The sequence below is a fragment of the Gossypium raimondii genome, chromosome 7 (assembly GCF_025698545.1).
Source record: "Gossypium raimondii isolate GPD5lz chromosome 7, ASM2569854v1, whole genome shotgun sequence".
Lineage (NCBI taxonomy): Eukaryota > Viridiplantae > Streptophyta > Magnoliopsida > Malvales > Malvaceae > Gossypium > Gossypium raimondii.
Window position 1 is genome coordinate 16969135 of NC_068571.1, and position 19405 is coordinate 16988539.

The window sequence follows — 19405 nt, forward strand, 5'->3', positions numbered from 1 at the left end:
TTCAATCTGAAGCTTTTCACCATTCTAATATTTCAACACAATATGATTTCATCTACAATTCACAACAACATCATGCAGAGTTAACCAGTCCATACCCAAAACCACATCGAACTCATCAAAGAGAAGTAACATCAAATCAGACAAAAAGTTGCAACCCTGAATCATCAAAAGGCAATTTTTACGGGCTTTATCAACTAACACATATTGACCTAGAGGGTTCGTTACTTTAATCACAAACTTAGTAGATCAAAAGGTATTTTCTTATCTGACACTAAAGTCGTGCATACATATGAGTGCGTTGACCGCGGGTCAATCAAAGCATTAACATCAGTATCAAAGATAGAAAATGTACTAGTGATAACATCTAGTGCTGAAGCTTCCTCTTGAGTACGGATCGCATAAGCTCTAGCTGGTCTTTCATCCCACTATGGCTATTTCTCGCATTTCTAGTGTTCCGGGGTGGTCTCCCCTCACAACAGTATTACTCAGTCGATTACTCTGAGCCTTTTCTTTGTTGGACCTTTCTGGGCAATCTCTGAGGTAATGTTCAAATGAACCACATTTAAAACATGACTCGCCTTTCAATCTACATTCACTGAAGTGTCGTCTATTACATTGCTGACATTCAGGTTTGTTGTTTCTAACACTGCCCACACTTGCTACAAACGTAGCCTGAGGTTTTGAGCTCGAATGTTGTTTTCCTCAATCTTTACATGAGTAACCCACTAAAGCTGACGAATGACCATGATATTCTTTCAACTTCTTCGATGGCGATTGGTATAACTTTCCCATAGATCTTTTTCCTAAATCATGACCTCAAAATTGGCTTTTCTTTTTACTTTACTCAGTTCCTCGACTTTGTGCACTCTGTCAACCAGAAATACAAATTCTTTCAACTCAAGGATCCTAACTAAGAGCTTAATGTCTTCATTTAACCCGTCTTCAAACCTTGTGAACATAGTAACCTCTGACAGTATACATTCTTGGGAATACTTACTGAGTCGAACAAATTCTCTTTCATATTCAGATACAATCATCCGGCCTTATTTCAATTCAAGAAATTATTTATGTTTCTTGTCTAAATTTTTTTTACTCATATATTTCTTTCGAAAGTCAGTTTAAAAGAATTCTCAATTTACTCGATCTCTCGGCACAACCACAACTAAGGTATTCCATTACTGATAAGTCGAATCTTTCAACAATGATACAACACATTTCAAGCATTCAGTCGGTGTACATGATCATTCCGTCAGGAGTTATCACAATATCAAAAGTTATATAATGACATGTATTTCTAGACTCATACATGCTACGTTCAATCTGAAAATTGACTAATCATGGCTCTGATATCACTAAATATAACACCCTTAACCCATATTCGTCACTAGAATAAGGTAACAGAGCATTACCGAACAAACTAAACATTAAACATACAATTCATACATTGACATCAACATGATATCATTCATTCATTCACATAAAATTCATTCTTAAATCAAGCCCTTGAGGCCCTAAAAATACATTAGAATAAATTTGAGCCGAATTGGAAGTAATTAGAAAGTCCATGAAAAAGTTAGAAAAATTAGACTGCAAGGATCACACGGTCGTGTATCTTACACGGCTGAGACACACGCCCGTGTCTCAGGCAATGCAACAATTGAAATAGAGACACACGGTCGTGTCCCAACATGTATCTTTACTCGTGTAACTCTCTAAGTTGGGTCACACAGCCAAGCTACACGCCCGTGAGCTACGCTGTGTAACTCTTGAAATAGCCACACACGCCTATGTGCTAAGCCATGTAACAGCCTGACTAGCATGCATTAAAACCTATAGGGGACATATGGTTGTGTCGCCTGTGACACACGGTTGAGTCACGCGCCCATCTCTCAAGCTGTGTAGGCATTAAATTGACCAAAATCAAGCCATTTCAAATAGCAACTCATGCAACCGCCTAAAAGCATTTTTTACACATGACCAAAGCATCAAAACATGACTAAAACCGACATGAAATGACCAATTCAATAGTCCAATATCATTCAACCAATATGTCATATAAGGCACCTCAATAGCAACATCAAAACTTACCTAAACATACATATTTGGTCACATTTCCATCCTTCACATTTAGTTCAATACATTTCCAAGACATACCATATTTTAACCACAATCAAAGCAACATAACACATACCATAACTTGACCATATTGAGATTAATTCATCACATACCACTTTGGCTATTCAAACATACATCAACACATTACTACATTAACACATACTAACAAGGCATCTATAAGTACCAAAATGACATAAACCAACCAATATCAAATGGTACCAAAACAACTTATACATGTCAATACCATCAACTAGCATTCAATTAGATACCAACACAAGTCCACCTATACATGCCATTATAACCTTGTCCAAAACATCGAAAACTACCGATATATTCTCTAGATAGTGTGATAGATCTCCGTCGAGCTTTCAAACCGATCGAGCTTCCAATTATCTATAAAATATAGGAAAGAAAACTACGTAAACACATAATGCTTAGTAAGTTCATAAAACATGAACACAACTTACAATTTGAATACATAACATTAAGGTTAAGCATAATATAATCCAACCACAAGCTTGGCACAAGCCTAAGCACCATCAACAACACAAGTTAGTGCATTTAAACATAATTTATTTAAATTAACATGGGCAAACTATTTGTATATGAATATAATTCATTTGATTTCATCACTTTCATAAACATAAGTATACTTCCATTGAAGCTTACCATTTCAATCCTCCTCATAATTACATGATATAGTTTATTTTAACACTTACCGTTCATTTCCTTCCCATGTCCGTTGAACCATTGAGAATTTCATTGGATACTCGGGAAAGCTCACACGAAGTGTGCTAAACATATAACTGTAACCTTTCCTTTACATCGTTGCTCACACGAGCTGTGAAATGGGCCTGCTCACATGAGCTTTGGGTTAGAATATAAGCTACATAATGCTGCTCACACGAGCTGTGGAGTAAATGCGGGAACTCAGACATTGGTAGGAAATTCAAAGTCAACACTCGAAACATGAAAACCCTAATGTCATGTCATTTGTATCCTACGAATTTCTAAAGTTCAAACAGGGCTCGATAACCGTCACAACACTATTGGATATTCATCATTCAATTATATGAACTTACCTCGACAATTTGAGCATAAAAACAAATTCGTGGTAATACATTCAAATGACATATTTTTATGTATTAATTGCACATATATTTTTAGTATGATCTTACTAATTTGGTTTTTCTATGGGTTTTTATCATGTAGGGACTAAATTGAAGGTAAAAGAAGATTTTGGGGAAAAAGCGTGAAATTAAAGATAAAACAGGTCAACATACGAATAGGGAAGAAATGGTGTTGAAAATATAAGAGTGTAAAGGACTTGGGGCAAAAATTCAAAGAAGAGATTTATGAATAGAAGACTCTAGTTAAATTCAAATTTATTGTTAGGATTATTATGATATTATTTATATTTAATGTTAGATTATATTTTTATTTATCTTTTAGATTTTAAATAGGAACAAACTAGGTTTTCTATTGGTGAGATGTCGTTATGTCCACCAAATTAAATCTCTTTCTCGACCAATATTAACTAGTAATATAGGGAAAATAATGTATCAATCCCAGGAGGAAGCTTGTGTTAAATCTATTTGAAAGAAAGATTAAAATAAAATTAAATGCAAATCACACACACGCTCACGTATGGGGGGTTTGCTTGAAGGTTGCTTGCTAAAAAAAATGATGAACGAAAGTAGCTTATATTGGAAACTCTTGAATTCGAGAATCAAATGGATAAAAAGGATGCTTAGTTATCGACTCATTAATCCACCCAACGCAAGTAATTGTGACTCAAACTTATTCTAGAAAATCTACTCAATAGCGAGGCTGTAAAATCACTTACGAAGTGACTCCCTACCTCTACCGATTTTAATCCAATTATGAAACGTTCTTAACTGAAAACTACCCTTAATTAGCCCTTGGTTGGATCGATTAAAGATGCGTAAGGTACTAGAGAGGCTTCACCTAGCATTAACCATAGAAAATCCTCCAGCGACTTCCGTGTAATTAAATCCGTAGTTGTTCTAATTAGTGGCTAGCTAAAGTGTTCACCGATTCTAAGCCTGCTTAGGAAATATGATTTCTAAAATTTAACTTAGATGATGATAGGAGAATCCCTAAATTAACTAGGTGATCAATCTAATTTGATTTAGAAAAACCCTTTGAAAAATAATCAACTGCAAATTACCGAATTTTAATTCCAAATAAAATGAGTCTTTAATTCAACTTGCATTTGGCTTCATAAGTGCCTAACTAAGCATAAGGAATTTAGCCCCTCATAGCTAAATAAGAATTAATTAAAAACATACTGGAATTAGAATCAATCTCATTTAGCAATACTGCTCTAGTCGTCGAGCTTCCCTCCTCTCAAAGTCGCTGAACTCTTGGACTGATTTCCAGCTCATTGATCGGCACTTGCTAAGTTGATTGAAGGTGCTATTCTTGCTGAATTCTTCGAACCTTTCTCTCAATTTTTCTCTCTCCTTTTTTCCGTCCCCATCCTGCTGGTTCTTCTCCCTTTTTAATGGAATAAAATTAGCCTCAAAATAGAATAAAAAATCTGATCTCCTCCTTGATTTTTGCTATTCTATCGCATAAAATTATCTCAAACCAATTAGACTTTCACTCCAATTTAACGCTGAGTTGGTTTGTCTATTGTACACTAGGATCGGTCATAACTGGAAAAGAGGGGAATTTGAATCAGAGTTAAATCTGATTCCCTTGCTGGCTGGTCGCACAATGTCGGCCTAATGCACCTCCAAATTGGACCGAATCTTGCTCTTGCTGTCAAAGTCTTTTGTGGTCGATTTGGTTACTTCGAATTTGCATTTTGACTATGTCAACTTTCAACATTCGCCTAGCCTTATCCATCAACTCCATCCGTGGGAATTGGATTCCCAATTGAGTCTATTCGAACCATCTAAATGTACCTGTCTTGCACCATGACTTAAAACAACATTAAAGCATTGATTTGGGATGAAAAATAAATTAGCAAGGCATAGGATACACTTAATGTAAATTGAGCTAAGTATAAACCAATTGATTACAAATTCATCAATAATTAAAGTAATTAGTGGAATAAGTTAAGCTCAAAATTGAACATAACATCTATGTACTATAAATAGGGGATGGAGTGACATAAATATTCACTCATCTTTTATGTAAAAACTCCCTCTCCCTAAAGCTCTTAGTCTTTTTCCTTCTATCTTTCAATAAAAAATCCATTCTATTAAACTTATTTCTTTTTTTCTCCAAAAACATAAGCCACTAAACTCATCTAGATAAAAGCTATCGAGATTTTCCAAAAAAAGTTCATGAGGCATAGAACCTACACTTAGCCTTCTCAAAAAGTATTCATCATTTCTCTGTATTACGAGACTGACGCTTTCGTCCATATCCTTCCAAAAGTGATCTTTTCATCTTGTGTAAAGGCGGGCGCTTTGTATGTTTTAGGAAGGTTGCACAATCGATTTGTTAACTTACTTCGTCAGAGGTTGTCGAGCCCAAGAGACAAACTGGCATGGAATTCTCCATTGAGAAATAATGATCTAGCGTAAGGCAGTCCCACAAAAGTGACGGTTGGCTAGAGTCAGGTTCCTCTAATTTGTAAATCCAAAATTCTAAGTGGAGTTGGTGGTCGTGGGCGCCCTCTTCCACTGTAATTGGCTTATTCTGTTATGAGAAGGATCATCTAAAAGCCTAGGATTGAACCCAAGGAGGATCAAGACAATTGAAGGCTGGAATCCCTTAAATCAAAGAATCCTTTTTCTCAATTCTGTTTCTTTTTACAATTCCAATTTCAATTCATACAATTTCAAATCGTCCGTATTTTTAATTCTATTTTTTTAATTTTTTCCAGGTACGCCATTTTTCTTGGACACAACTGTGCCCAAGATTTTGAGGAACAAGAAGTTGTAGCAATCCAATCCCTGAGGATTTGACCTTACTCTTATACTATTCTTTTCATTATTTCATAGGGATAGGTTATTTTTTATACTTCCAACGACACACCAAATTCTAGCGTTGCTGCTAGGGACTGGTAACGTACTATTCTTATTTTTTTTACAAGATCTGCTCCTAAAAATCTTACATTCGATTCATAAATAGAAAAGATTGCGAGAACAAATCGCAAAGAAATGAAGTTACGAAAAAAATAGTCAGAGGTGGTATCCACCATCGAAAATAGAAGCAGGCGTCAAAGTGGAGTCTAGGGTTAACGAAAACCCTACTTAAACACTAAATAACGAAAGAATAAGAGTCGATCCACTAGAAGAAGTGCCTAATGTTAGGGTTAACAAAAATCGAAATCTAGCACAACAACATATGACTCAAACGATTCGACAAATGACTGAAGCTTTTGCAGAACAACAACCATTATGCATTGTGTATCCTACTATGGATACTAATTTTGAACTTAAGTTAGGACTAATCCAGTTATTGTCGACTTTTCATGGATTACAAAATGAAAATTCACACAAACATCTAAAAGAGTTTCATATGGTTTGTCTTAGTATGAAACCTCAGGGCATAACTGAGGATCAAATTAAATTATGTGATTTCCCTTTTTCCCTAGCAAACTCTGCTAAGGAATGGTTATTTTATTTACCTCCCAGATCTATCACAACATGGGCTGATCTTTCCCCTTTTTTTCTCAACAGATTTTTTCTAGCATTACGCGCAGCTGAATTACGGAGGCAGATTGTTGGGATAAGGCAAAAGGAAGTGGAGTCTCTTTACGACTATTGGGAACGATTTAAGAAGTTGTGTGCAAGTTTCCCACAACATGGGATAACATAACAATCCCCTCTCCAATACTTCTATGAGGGCTTGAAGCCCATGGAAATGAACATGATGGATGCCGCTAGTGGAGGGGCATTGGTCAACATGGCTCCCTAACAGGTAAGGGACTTGATATCCATGATGGCTATAAATACTCAACAATTCTGAGCCAATCATGAACGCACTAGAAGGGTTCACCATCTAAGTAATTCAACTTTAGAAGATAAAGTTGATAGAATTACTAATATCGTGAATTTTCTTTTTGCAGTAAAAGTAGGACCAACCCGATTGTGTGGAATTTGTGCAACACCCGAACATACAACTGATGCATGCCCTAGTTTGTGTGACAATACTATGACCCATTTGGATGTTGTGGGGAACTTTCCTGGACCGCCCCAAAAACGATATGACCCTTATGCAAATACATGTAACCTAGAATGGAAAGATCATCCTAACTTGAGATATGGGGCAAGTCTACAGTATAACCAACCATACTAAAACTGGTTTCCACAACAAACGCTAGATTCAAGTACCTCTCTAGAAACTATGGTCAATAAATTAGCAGCTAATATGTTTGATTTCCAACAACAAATACAACGACAAACTCTTGATTTCCAAAAAGAAACAAAAAATTTTCAATAGAAAATTGAGGCACCTATAAGAAAGTTGACCACATCAATTGAGAAAATGAGCTTACAAGGAAAACTGCCGTCACAAACGGAACCTAACCCAAGACAACACGCAAATGCAGTGACGTTGCAAAGTGGAAAAATACTGGAACCAAATCCTAGAAGGAATCTTGATCAAGATTCCACCCAGAAAAAGCAGGAGAATGATGAAAAGGTCTGAGCGAAACCTCCATTGTTCACAATTCAACCTCCGTTTCTAGGGTGGTTGAACCAACATCGAAGAGGTAAGGAGGAAAAAGATATCCTTAAAACATTTAGAAACGTTGAGATCAACATACCATTATTGGATGCCATCAAACAAATTTTGTGATATGCCAAGTTCCTTAAGGAGCTTTGCACCAACAAGTGAAAATTGACTAGAAATGAAAGAGTAAGTGTTGGTGAAAATGCATCTGCGGTGTTGCAGCCGAAGATGCCTGCAAAATGTAAAGGCAGGGGCATGTTTACAATACCATGCAAAATAGGCCACTTAGGAATTAAAAAAAGCTATGTGTGATTTAGGGGCCTCCATAAATGTAATGCCTTTTTCTATTTATGAATCACTTAACATGGGTTTTTTTTTAATAAAAATAGGTGTTATCATTCAACTGGCAGACAGATCTATTGTGCATCCCGAAGGAGTCATAGAAGACGTATTAGTGAAGGTCAACGACTTATCTTTCCTACAGACTTTTATGTGATAAAAATGGAAGAGGATAACGCTCCTGGGTTTTTAGACATCTTGTTGGGACAACCTTTCCTTAGTACTACTGCAAATACTAATATTGGCGTGCGCCATGGAACCCTTACGATGGAGTTTGACGGGGAGATCGTGAAGTTTAACGTTTATGGCGCTATTAGTCATCCTAGTGAAATTTTGAGCGTAAACCTTGTCGACATAATTGACTCATTAGTAGAAGAAACTTTTGAATCACCTTTTGAAGATAAACTTGAAACATTGTTTGATGATAATTTTGATTCAGGATCTATTTGCAAATCTATTAATGAATTATCGACTCCTATGAACACTAAACTTCTACTTTCTGTTGTGCAGGCACCAAATCTAGAATTAAAACCACTTCCCGATCATCTCAAGTGCGCATTTTTGGAGAATGATGAGAACATTGCCGACTTAAAAGGGATTAGCCCCTTGACATGCACACATAAGATTTTCTTGGAGGAAAATACGAAACCAAAGCAAGAGGCGCAAGGACAATTAAACCCAAATATGTTGGATGTGGTAAAAAAAAAGGAGAATTTCCAAGCCCATACGATAGAAAGAATTTAGTTGGAACAACCCCAATACTAGTTGAGGCGTCAAGCTAACGACGTTAAGCAAGCGCTTGTTGGGAGGCAACTCAATTTTATTTATATTTTATTTTATTATATTTATATTTTCTTTATTTTCTTGCATGTTAATAAATTTTATCCCTCTTCTTATGTCTAGGAGAATCGAGGAATCGAAAAAATTAAATTTGAAAATGAGCAAAAACAGTAACGAAAACGACATGAGGAGTGTTCTAAACCCTTTCTTTTTCATCATATTTGTTAATATTATTTTTCACATTGAGGGCAATGTGATTTAAGTTGGATGAGGCATTCCTCCTTATTTCTACTATTTTCTCTGTTGTTTTTACTGTTGTGTTACTGTTGCTGTTGTCCTATGTTTGTTTTTGCCCATATTTTTTTTAGTATATCCTACCCCTTTTCATGCCTAAGATTTTGACTAAGAATTATCCACTGTTTGACCTGTGAGTATGATTCTTATCTATTGAGTTAATTGTGATTTTTGCTATATTGATTTCTTCACTGTTTTATTTCTATTAGGCTAAAATAACTATGATATAATAAAGTTAACTCTATCTTGCTTATAGTAAAATCGATTAAGTCTAAATGCAAAAAAGACACTTAATACGAATGTATGCTGAATCTATTTTCGTGACTGACAGGTAATTGCCAAAACTTATTTTTGACACTTGATTGTTTTTCTTAGTCCTCCAAAATTAAAGTTTTGTTTCATTAAAAAAAAGTAAAATAGAATAAAATCTGATGATTCCGTGGTTATAAGCACTGCTTAAAACGTGACTGACTGAGTAACCGGGGTAGGGTGCTTGGTTTGTCATCCTACTTCGCATAAAAAGGTTGTGTGACATGTTGCGTAAAACTCTACTAACCAGAATTAAACAAAAAAATTAAGAGTGTGTTGGCTGAGTAACCGAGGTAGGGTGCTTGGGTTGTCATCCTACTTCGCATCAAAAGGGCCAAACATTCTTAACAAAAAATAATAATAAAATAGGAGTGTATTGGGCTGAGTAACCGGGGTGGGGTGCTTGAGTTGTCATCCCTCTTCGCATCAAAAGGGTCAATACATTCTTAAGAAAAAAAAACTAAGAAAAAAAAAAGAATTGCATTTGGGGACTAAGGGTAGAACAAATAGGGTGTCTTGATAAGTTTAGTAAATTGCCTAATTTTCATGAAATAATCCAAGTCGGTTTAACTTTTGTGTGTTTAAATTGGAGTACTTTTTCGGTTTTACTTAAAGCAAGCTAAAGGTTCTCTTTATTTTCATATGCATTATACCTAATTTTTATAAAACTTTGGAGTGATACTTCTTTCATGGTAAAATCTAAATTACACAGTGGGATAAGAACCATACTTGAGGGCAAGCATGTGCTAAGGGGAATATGATAATACTTTGAAATGACATATTTTTATGTATTAATTGCATACATATTTTTAGTATGATTCTAATTTGGGTTTTTATCATGTAGTGACTAAATTGAAGGCAAAAGAAGATTTGGGGGCAAAAGCATGAAATTAAAGACAAAATGGGTCAGCATGTGAATAGGGAAGAAATGGTGCTGAAAATACAAAAGTGTAAAAGACTTGGGGCAAAAATTCAAAGAAGATATTTATGAACAGAAGACTCTATTTAAATTCAAATTTTATTGTTAGGATTATTATAATATTATTTAGATTTAATTTTAGATTATATTTTTATTTATCTTTTAGAGTTTAAATAGGAACAAATTATGTTTTCTATGTACTATAAATAGGGGATGGAGTGACATAAATATTCACTCATCTTTTCTATAAAAACTTTCTCTCCCTAAAGCTCTTATTTTGTTTCCTTATCTTTCAATAAAAAATCCATTCTATTAAACTTATTTCTTTTTTCCTGAAAAACACGAGCCACTAAAGTTATCTAGCCAAGAGTTGTCGAGATTCCCCAAAAAAGGTTCATGAGGCTTAGAACCCGCACTTAGCCTTCTCAACAAGTATTCATCATTTCTCCGCATCATGGGACTGACGCTTCCGTCCATGTCCTTCCAAAAGTGATCTTTTCATCTTGTGCAAAGGAGACCGCTTTGTATGTTTTCGGAATGTTGTATAGTCGGTTTGTTAACTTACTGTGTCAGAGGTTGTCGAGCCCAAGAGACAAAATGGCGTGGCATTCGCCATTGAGAAATGATGATCTAGTATAAGACGGTCCCACAAAAGTGATGGTTGGCTAGAGTCAGGTTCCTCTAAATTGTAAGTCCAAAATTCTAAGTGGAGCTGGTGGTCATAGGCGTCCTCTTCCACTATAACTGGCTTATTCTGTAATGAGGAGGATCACCTAAAAGCCTAAGATTGAACCCAAGGAGGATCGAGACAATCGGAGGCTGGAATCTTTTAAATCAAAGAATCTCTTTTCTCAATTCTGTTTCTTTTTACAATTCCAATTTCAATTCATACAATTTCAAATCGTCCATATTTTTAATTTTGTTTTTTTTTCAGGTACATTGTTTTTCTTGGGCACGACTGTGCCTAGGATTTTGAGGAACAAGAAGTTATAGCAATTCAGTCCCTGAGGATTTGACCCTACTTCTCTTATATTATTCTTTTCGTTATTTCATAGGGATGGGTTATTTTTTGTACTTCCAACGACACACCAATTCGTTCAATTCGAGGCTTTAGCTTTTCCCCGATCTAAATTCGTACGAGGTCTATCTTGATCTAAATAGGCAAATTCAATCCATTTAATACTTCTATTATTCAATTTATTCCATTTTCATTTTTTTAAATTACTATTTTGCCCTTAACATTTTAACTTTTTACAATTTACTCCTTAAGCTCATATATTGAAATTTAAACATTATCATCCTTTACTCATGCTAGCTAAATTCTCTAGGGGCCTAAATCAATCCATACAAATCATCATTTCATAATTTTACCATGAAATTTTACCATTTTTACAAATAAGTCCCTAAATGTTATTTTCATAAAAAATCACTTTACAAAACTTATTTATTTATTAACAAGGATTCATAATCTACCATAAAACATCAAGAATAACCTTAAACCTTTAAAAATTTTACAAATTGATCTCTGGGCTACCTAGATTAAGCTAAAACGACTTCAAAAACATAGAAATTATTAAAAACTGGACAAAATCACACTTACATGCAAAGAAATAGCTTGACCGAACTTGTCTTCCCCTTTAATGGTGAATTTTGGCTTTGGATGAAGAAAATAAGGAAGATGATAACCTTTTCATCTTTTAATTCTTTTACATTTTCAATTAATTATCAAATTACTTAACTATCCTTTAAAAACTTTCAAAATTTCAAATAAACCTTGCCATGAATATCCACTAACCATACAGATGGTCTAATTTCCATTTAAGTCCACTCACTTTAAGGTTCCATAGTCATTTGACCCTTTTTACTAAGAGAACTCCACTTTTGCATCTTTTTCGATTTAATCCTTTTCACTTAATTAAGCATTCAAATGTCAAAATTTCTTAATGAAATTTTTATACGACCTTACTAACATTCCATAAATATTAAAATAATAATAAAATAAAATTTTACTCATCGGATTTGTGGTCCTAAAACCACTATTCCGATTTTACTGAAAATGGGCTATTACAAGTAGTGTCTTACCAGAGCGTTAGGAACCTTAAAAATAGATTGGGAATGGATTTGGAAACAGAAACTCCAACCCCAAAACTGTTGCTTTGAGAATGTGCTCATAGCATTTTGCCAACAAATCACTTCCTTTTCGCAACAAGGCATGAACTCGCAAAATATTTGCCCCAGTCATCTCGAAACCATCGACCATTTTTTATGTAATTGCTCGGTCAGCAATCATTGTTGGATTTCATGCCTACTGTTGATCCAAGACTTAGCTAGTTTGAATGGCTTAAAGCTAATGTTGACTCAAAGGTTTGGTTCTAAAAAGTTCAAATTCCTTAGAAATACGTGTACTGTTTCTTTCTCAAAGAAAATTTTGGCTCGTATGGAACTCATTGGTCTTCACAAGTAAACCATTCCATGTGATAATATCTCAAGAGCTTTAGCAAAAGTAAATGAATTCTTTGGCCTTGCTACCGTGATTAAAAATAAAATCCCTTTACCCACAATTGTAGGAGTAACATGGAGGGCACCACAAGCACAATGGCATTAACTTAGTACAAATGACTCCATCATGGGGAATTTGGAAATAGAGTGTTAGATACAGGACTTAGCTAGTTTGAATGGCTCAAAGCTAATGTTGACTCAAATGTTTGATTCCAAAAAATTCAAATAACTTAGAATTACGTGAACTGCTTCACTATTTGAGAAGAAAATTTTGGCTGGTATAGAACTCATCAGTCTTCACAGGTAAACCCATTCCATGTGATATTATCTCAAGAGCTTTGGCAAAAGCAAGCGAATTCTTTGGCTTTGCTACCGTGGTAGAAAAGAAGATCCATTTAACCACATTTGTAGGAGTAACATGGAGGCCATCACAAGAACAATGGCATAAACTCAACAGATGACTCCATTGGGAATTTGGGAATAGAGTGTTGAATCCCTTATAAGAGATAATAATGATAAATGGGTTATTGGTTCATATCGATTTATCTAGTTGCCTTGAATGGATTACTGGTTCATGTCAGTTTATCCCACTTGGCTCGAGTGTAGAAATTGAACTTTGAGCAGGACTTTGCTGTCCATGTTTGAACTACACTCCAAACATGCCTTCAGAAAAAGTAACGGTACTGTAGCCATCAAACATATCTTCAGGGAAAGCAATAGTACCGTGAGTAAATCGAAAATTTGAAGTTGATGTTATTGAAAGTGACCACCACCAATATGAATAAAAAAATTTAATACCGTGAGCTTCCGTGCTAATATAAGGAACAGCCTCGGTCACGCTTCCAACTCAAGCCTGTTATTTTCTGAAACAGCTGGTACTATTATGCATCAATTTTTTTTTTTTTTAATTTATGAATGATCCTTTATCGACCTAAAAGATATTATCTTTAATAACATATAATTAGTGATCAAAGTGATTCACAAAAGAAAACATAATAAATTACTTTTTGAAATCGATAAAGATAATAAATTAAATGCAACAAGTGATTCCAAATGATAATTAAATATATCTTGATCAATGTCGACTTAATCTAGAGAAAGGATTAGAATCTCATTCAGTGTAAAATCAGAAAAATATAACATGCGATATAAGGTTTGGCAGTAACACCGGCTAAAAGCCATTAAAATATTCAACAAGCAGTAAAAATGGAGAAAAGGAAGAATAAATAGAAATTGCCGAGCATCTTATCTAACAAACTAAACGCGGTTATTGTTGCACATAGATGGTATTTTTTCTAAAGCTAGCTGGTAATAAGTGTACTACGTTGTCTACAAACTCACCCCAATCCTTGAGGCGCTCTTTTCCGAACTTGATGACTTGGCTACCTCCAGTTAATGACTGACAAACAAAATTAGTCCCTGCAAAACAATGCATTTATTGACCTTTTAAAGAAAATAAAATATTAAGATTAAATGCAACCGTCTAACAACTATGTAAACCATTATAGCTTCTAGAGAAAGAGGTCGAAGAACTTGTTTTACTAAAATTAGACTCCAAGGGGATAGCATAAGGTCGCTAAGCAAACAAAAACAAATCAGATAACAAAGTGGCCAAGGCATTGCCTTAACTACAACCACATCTACATGACATCTTCCCTTTGTTTCTGAGCTGGTTTAAGTAGCAGAATAGATATGCAGCAGATGTGTTGTTTCTTGTTTGGCAATGAAGGAAAAGCTTCTTAGTGTATGACTAGCATAAAAAATAGCAGCAATTTTCTCTTAGCTGAAGCCATTAGACAGTGAAGGGTACAGATTACGAGGTTAGAGTGTCCAACAAAAATTCAGAATATGACAGACTCAACTTTATTGCTATCTACTAAAAACCTGGTGCAAGATGCTATTGTCTTCTTCCTATCAAAGAGGAGTTGCTTTGCAGTATTCAATATTGTAGGATGTATTATGCAAACATATTAAGAACTGTGTGGCTCTCAATGTTGGAAGAATTTCCCCTGCAATTATTTTTACTTATCATCCTACAATTATCACAAGACACAATCATGTAGGGGCCACTACTTAGAAGAATGGGTTTCGATTCAGGACTGCAACAGATAAATTGCACTACAATAATTAAAGGCGATGTGCTCCTCATGATCTGTCTAGGCATGCTGTATTGACTATCTTGATAGGAGCTAGATCTTTGTAATGCTTGTGATAAAGAGTTTCTTCAGCAGAGCAGAGTTTTCTAAGCAATCCACAATATCTAAAGAATGATCCTATTCCAACCAGAACAAAAGAAAACAAAGCAGTAGCAAAATATAAATATACAGAAATTGAAGCAACAACAAAATTATCCAGCTAAAAGTCATCAAATAAAATGTGGCTCACCAGTACTTGATCAAGCCATCCCAGCCACAAGTTGCAACTTTACTTTGCTCCAATGGATGCCACTCACACCCAATGCAAACTCCCTCATGGCATTTGAGGGTTCTAAATACTTTGCAGCTCTTCCAGTCCCAAAACCAGCACTTACCCTCTCCATCTCCAGACATAACAAACCGTCCGTCTGGTGAAAAATTGACTTGGCAAGCATAGCCAGCCACAATGTGCCCAGCAAACCTTTTCTTTTTGTTAAGCTGAAACCGCTCCCTGGTGCTGTAAATAAGAATTTGGTTATCCAAACTTTGAGCAGCAAGCCAATTAGTGTTGGGGTGAAGTGAAATGGCTGGCATAGAGTGCATGTGAGGCTCACTAATATACTTTATAACAACAGGAATTCCAAACTCCCATACTCGAAGTGACTTGTCGTCACTTGAGGTAACAAATCTCCTATTGTTATCGACAAATGTAATGGTATTCACTGCCCCTAAATGCTGATCATACTCTTGTGTAGTCTGTCCAGTATTAATATCCCACTGAACAATCTTCTTATCACTCATTCCCGCTAACAGAATATTCTGCTTATCTTCATCAGGGTTAAGCTTAACTACATAAGGAATCTTCCCAGTTGAGAAAGTTGATATAACCTGCCCGGTTTCAGTATCCCAATACTTAATGTTCTTGTCATATCCAGCAGTTAAAAATTTACTGCCATCATTACAAAATGAAATATCTCTCACTGCCTTTGAATGACCCATATATGTCCTCATACACTTGCCTGAATTGAACACATCCCAGATCTTCACTTTAGTATCCATCCCAGCGGAGAGAATCAAATGCCCGTACTTAGGGAAGAACCTGATAGCTGAGACACCCTTAGTGTGCCCACTCCAAGTGTGTATCAATCTTTTTGGTATATAACAATGATCATTTGTTGCTTTTGCATCTTTAGGAGGAGCAATCCAAGACCTTCCTTGGTAGTCTCTCTCCTCCTTTCCGTGAAAAGTAGTCTTATCCACCAAGTGCTCACCTTTCTCACCTGAATGCCCTTTCTCTTCTTTCTTCTTCGCGTACTCCTCTGCATACTTCTTTTGCTCCTCAGTCAACTCTGTTTGCACCCCCTCTCTTTTACCTGCCCAAGGACTCTTTTTATTCTTCATCAACCATACGTCACTGGCCGGATTATCAATCTCTGTTGGATCAACCTCATGCTCACCACCCACAACCTCATCCTCCATTTCAACATCCTTCATTTTTTCAATTTTTCGCTTCTTTTGCTCATGTTGTGGAATGTTATAGACTGAAATGGCATCATTCTCCTGCAAAGCATCCAAATCACCGATATAGTTGTTCCCCGAAGGGTCAGCAGCATAACCATATTTGTGGAAAGTGTTGTATTGCTCATCAAAAACAAAAGATTCAATTGCGGCATCCTCAACAAATCCCAGCTTGTGGTTGCGCATGCCCTGGGCGATGCCATCCTTGGCATATGGATGAGCTGGGCCATAAATAGGGGCCCAGAGTTGGTCATAGGTGGGATTGAAGGCAACAACATGCTGGCTTGGATCTATGGGCTTCGAATGGGATTGATGCGCTTTTGCTACTGTTAAGGCCAGCATTGTGTCATCAACCTTGGGTGCAGCAGATTTGGAGGGGATGAGTCGTGGAGGTGAAGAGTCTGGAGATGAAGTAGATGGCTGGTGACTTTGGTCTTCACCATCACTTTTATCTGCATAAGTTTGGAGAAGATCCATGGAAGGCTTCTTGAAAGCCTAATTCATATAAACATAGATATTACTAGGGGTATTTGTCATTGAATTATATTTAGATAACCAGAAAGGCACAAGTAGAAAATTATACCATACTTTATTTGAAAATTTATTTGGGGATAAGATAAACACCATAGCTTGTCTTAATTAACAAACCATAGAAGACAATAAAAGGAGAATCACAAGACTTGCTTGAATTTTACATATGTTAAGATGGGCTTTTGAAAGCTTTCTACAAAAGAAATAGAGATGCTTATAGATTCTTCATAGAGTCCATTTCATTAAAAACAGGAAGAAAAAGAGAAAACATCACTGTTGATGGTGACACAGAGATGTTAGCAACAAGGAATAGAAGAAAAGCTAATAAGAATGACTTGGTTATGATGCAATTTAAGAAGCAAAGGGAAATGCTGGATCTGAAAGAGAGCAAGTATAAGCGTATTGAACATAAAGTGAGCAAGTACTAAAATACCTTCTTCTTTGGTCGATATAAAAATTAAGAAGAATCAACAACACATTTGAATCATTTTTTCCCTTGATGAGAGTGACAAACAGACAACAGATAGACTAAAAATATGAATTACAATCACCACTCCAAAAGCAACCAAGAAAAAGAACATCTTACAAGAAATGATTGATTAGAACCATGAAAAAAGTAGGTACAACTGCCAGGTTTCAGACAAGAGATAACTAAGACTTCAAGAGATATCAGTACTGAACTTTAAAGTAAGGAAATTAATAAACAAAACCCACATGTAAAATTACAACAAGAAAAAAGAAGGAATTTAAGGAGAAAAAGTTCAGACTAAAAATAAGTAATAATCGGTAATGACATTACAACTATGCATAAAACTAACTCACAAAATAAGAGCGTAATCTCGAAGGAGATTTAGGAAACAAAAGATTTATTCTATTTTATTTTATTCAGAATAGACCTCAGTTTTTTAAGAGAATTTAATCTTTTCCGGAAAGGATTTCACCGGGAAATATCCTAGAAAGCGTAATAATTGTTTCGCACTTACTCTTTTAAACAAGTCAATGAGATTTTCAGTGGTTACAATACTTTATTCGGAGTGGTAGAAATTCAGGGTTTCGAATGGCGCTGCTGTGTCATACCGCTATTTCGGGGTAGCCGCACCGTCCCCCGTAAAGATCTCAATAACAGTGTGAACAAATTTCACATCAATAGCAGCGGCTCGCGGCCGCAAATAGCACTGTAACTAAAAATAGAGACCATAACGGTCCACTATGTCCACTAAACAGACAGAGTATGAGATGACACAGCGTAACTAGCAGTATTATCGAAAACAGAAAGTAAAATATTAAAAAACAATGCAGAGGCAGAGACCAGAAGACTCAAAATCTCATTACTCAAGTAGAAAACTTCAACTTATGTTTAGGGTTCAGAAATTTACCTTAGTTAATTTCCTGACCTGCCAGAAACTTGAAGGCAATAGAGGGCTTGGGTCAGGGACTGGAAAAGCAGGAGAAGAAGGATAAAATATGAGGAAGAGAATGACGAGGCCGGGATGAAGTGGTGGCGACAGGTTTGTTTGGTGGCGGAGATGTGTGAACACAGAATATATAAACTATCAAAACTGCAAATGAAGAGTGAGAAATTGATGCTTACCTGGGTATTTTGAAACAGGCGTGGTTTTCCAAAATTTCGGAAAAGGTAGAAGAAGCACTAGTATGTGAAAGGAGTCGATTAGAATGTTGGAAACGAGCCATCCAAAGGTAAAAAACTAATTATACTCGATAAATTTTAACATAGTTAACTCTATATGCATTGAGAATAATTTATATCAATTAAATTAAGATTAAATTGACTATATAAAATTATTCTGTGTGCTTGAAAGATAAAAACCATTAATAAATTTTTAACTTAACAACATTATCTTATAATTATAAAATTTTAAGTTTGATTTTAAGTAATTTCATTTTTTAATTATAAAAATAAGAAATTAGTTATTGGTTTTTTCTATTTTGGTTATATTTTTAACTTAGTCATTATCTTTAATTTAAATTCATTTTTATTTCTTAATTTTTTTATATTTTCTTTTCTTATTCTTTTTTTCTTTATTTCTTTTCATTCTCTTTTCTCTCCTTTTTTCTAATTTTCTTCCTTAAACTCATTTATTTCTTCTTGTTGTAGAGAGTCTCCATACTTGGTTTAACAATTTTTTTGTGGTCTCAAGCTTATTTGCTCGTGGAAATGCAGATAATACCACAAGTTGTTTGTTCTCAATATGGTTTGGCAATCAGTGTAACAGTAGCTCTTATTGTTTAAGTTCTTGTTTGGATATATTTTCTTATTTCCTACTCGATAAGAAAGGTGATAAGTGTTGCT

The 19405-nt window shown here is 35.3% G+C and overlaps 1 protein-coding gene across 1 annotated transcript; it reads right to left on the reverse strand.

Moving 5' to 3' along the window:
- Positions 1–14002: 14002 nt before the first annotated feature.
- LOC105800391 (uncharacterized) lies at positions 14003–18793 on the reverse strand. The gene is made up of 4 exons (XM_052633510.1): positions 18686–18793; positions 18471–18529; positions 15296–17058; positions 14003–14329 (listed from the first exon to the last, which is right to left on the reverse strand). The coding sequence occupies exons 3-4, from the start codon at positions 17038–17040 to the stop codon at positions 14323–14325; spliced, it is 1752 nt and encodes a 583-aa protein (XP_052489470.1). The 5' UTR covers positions 17041–17058; positions 18471–18529; positions 18686–18793; the 3' UTR covers positions 14003–14322.
- Positions 18794–19405: the final 612 nt, after the last annotated feature.

Coding starts and splice junctions, on each gene's coding strand:
- LOC105800391 (XM_052633510.1), bottom strand. CDS start 17,040: ATGGATCTTCTCCAAACTTATGCAGATAAAAGTGATGGTGAAGACCAA.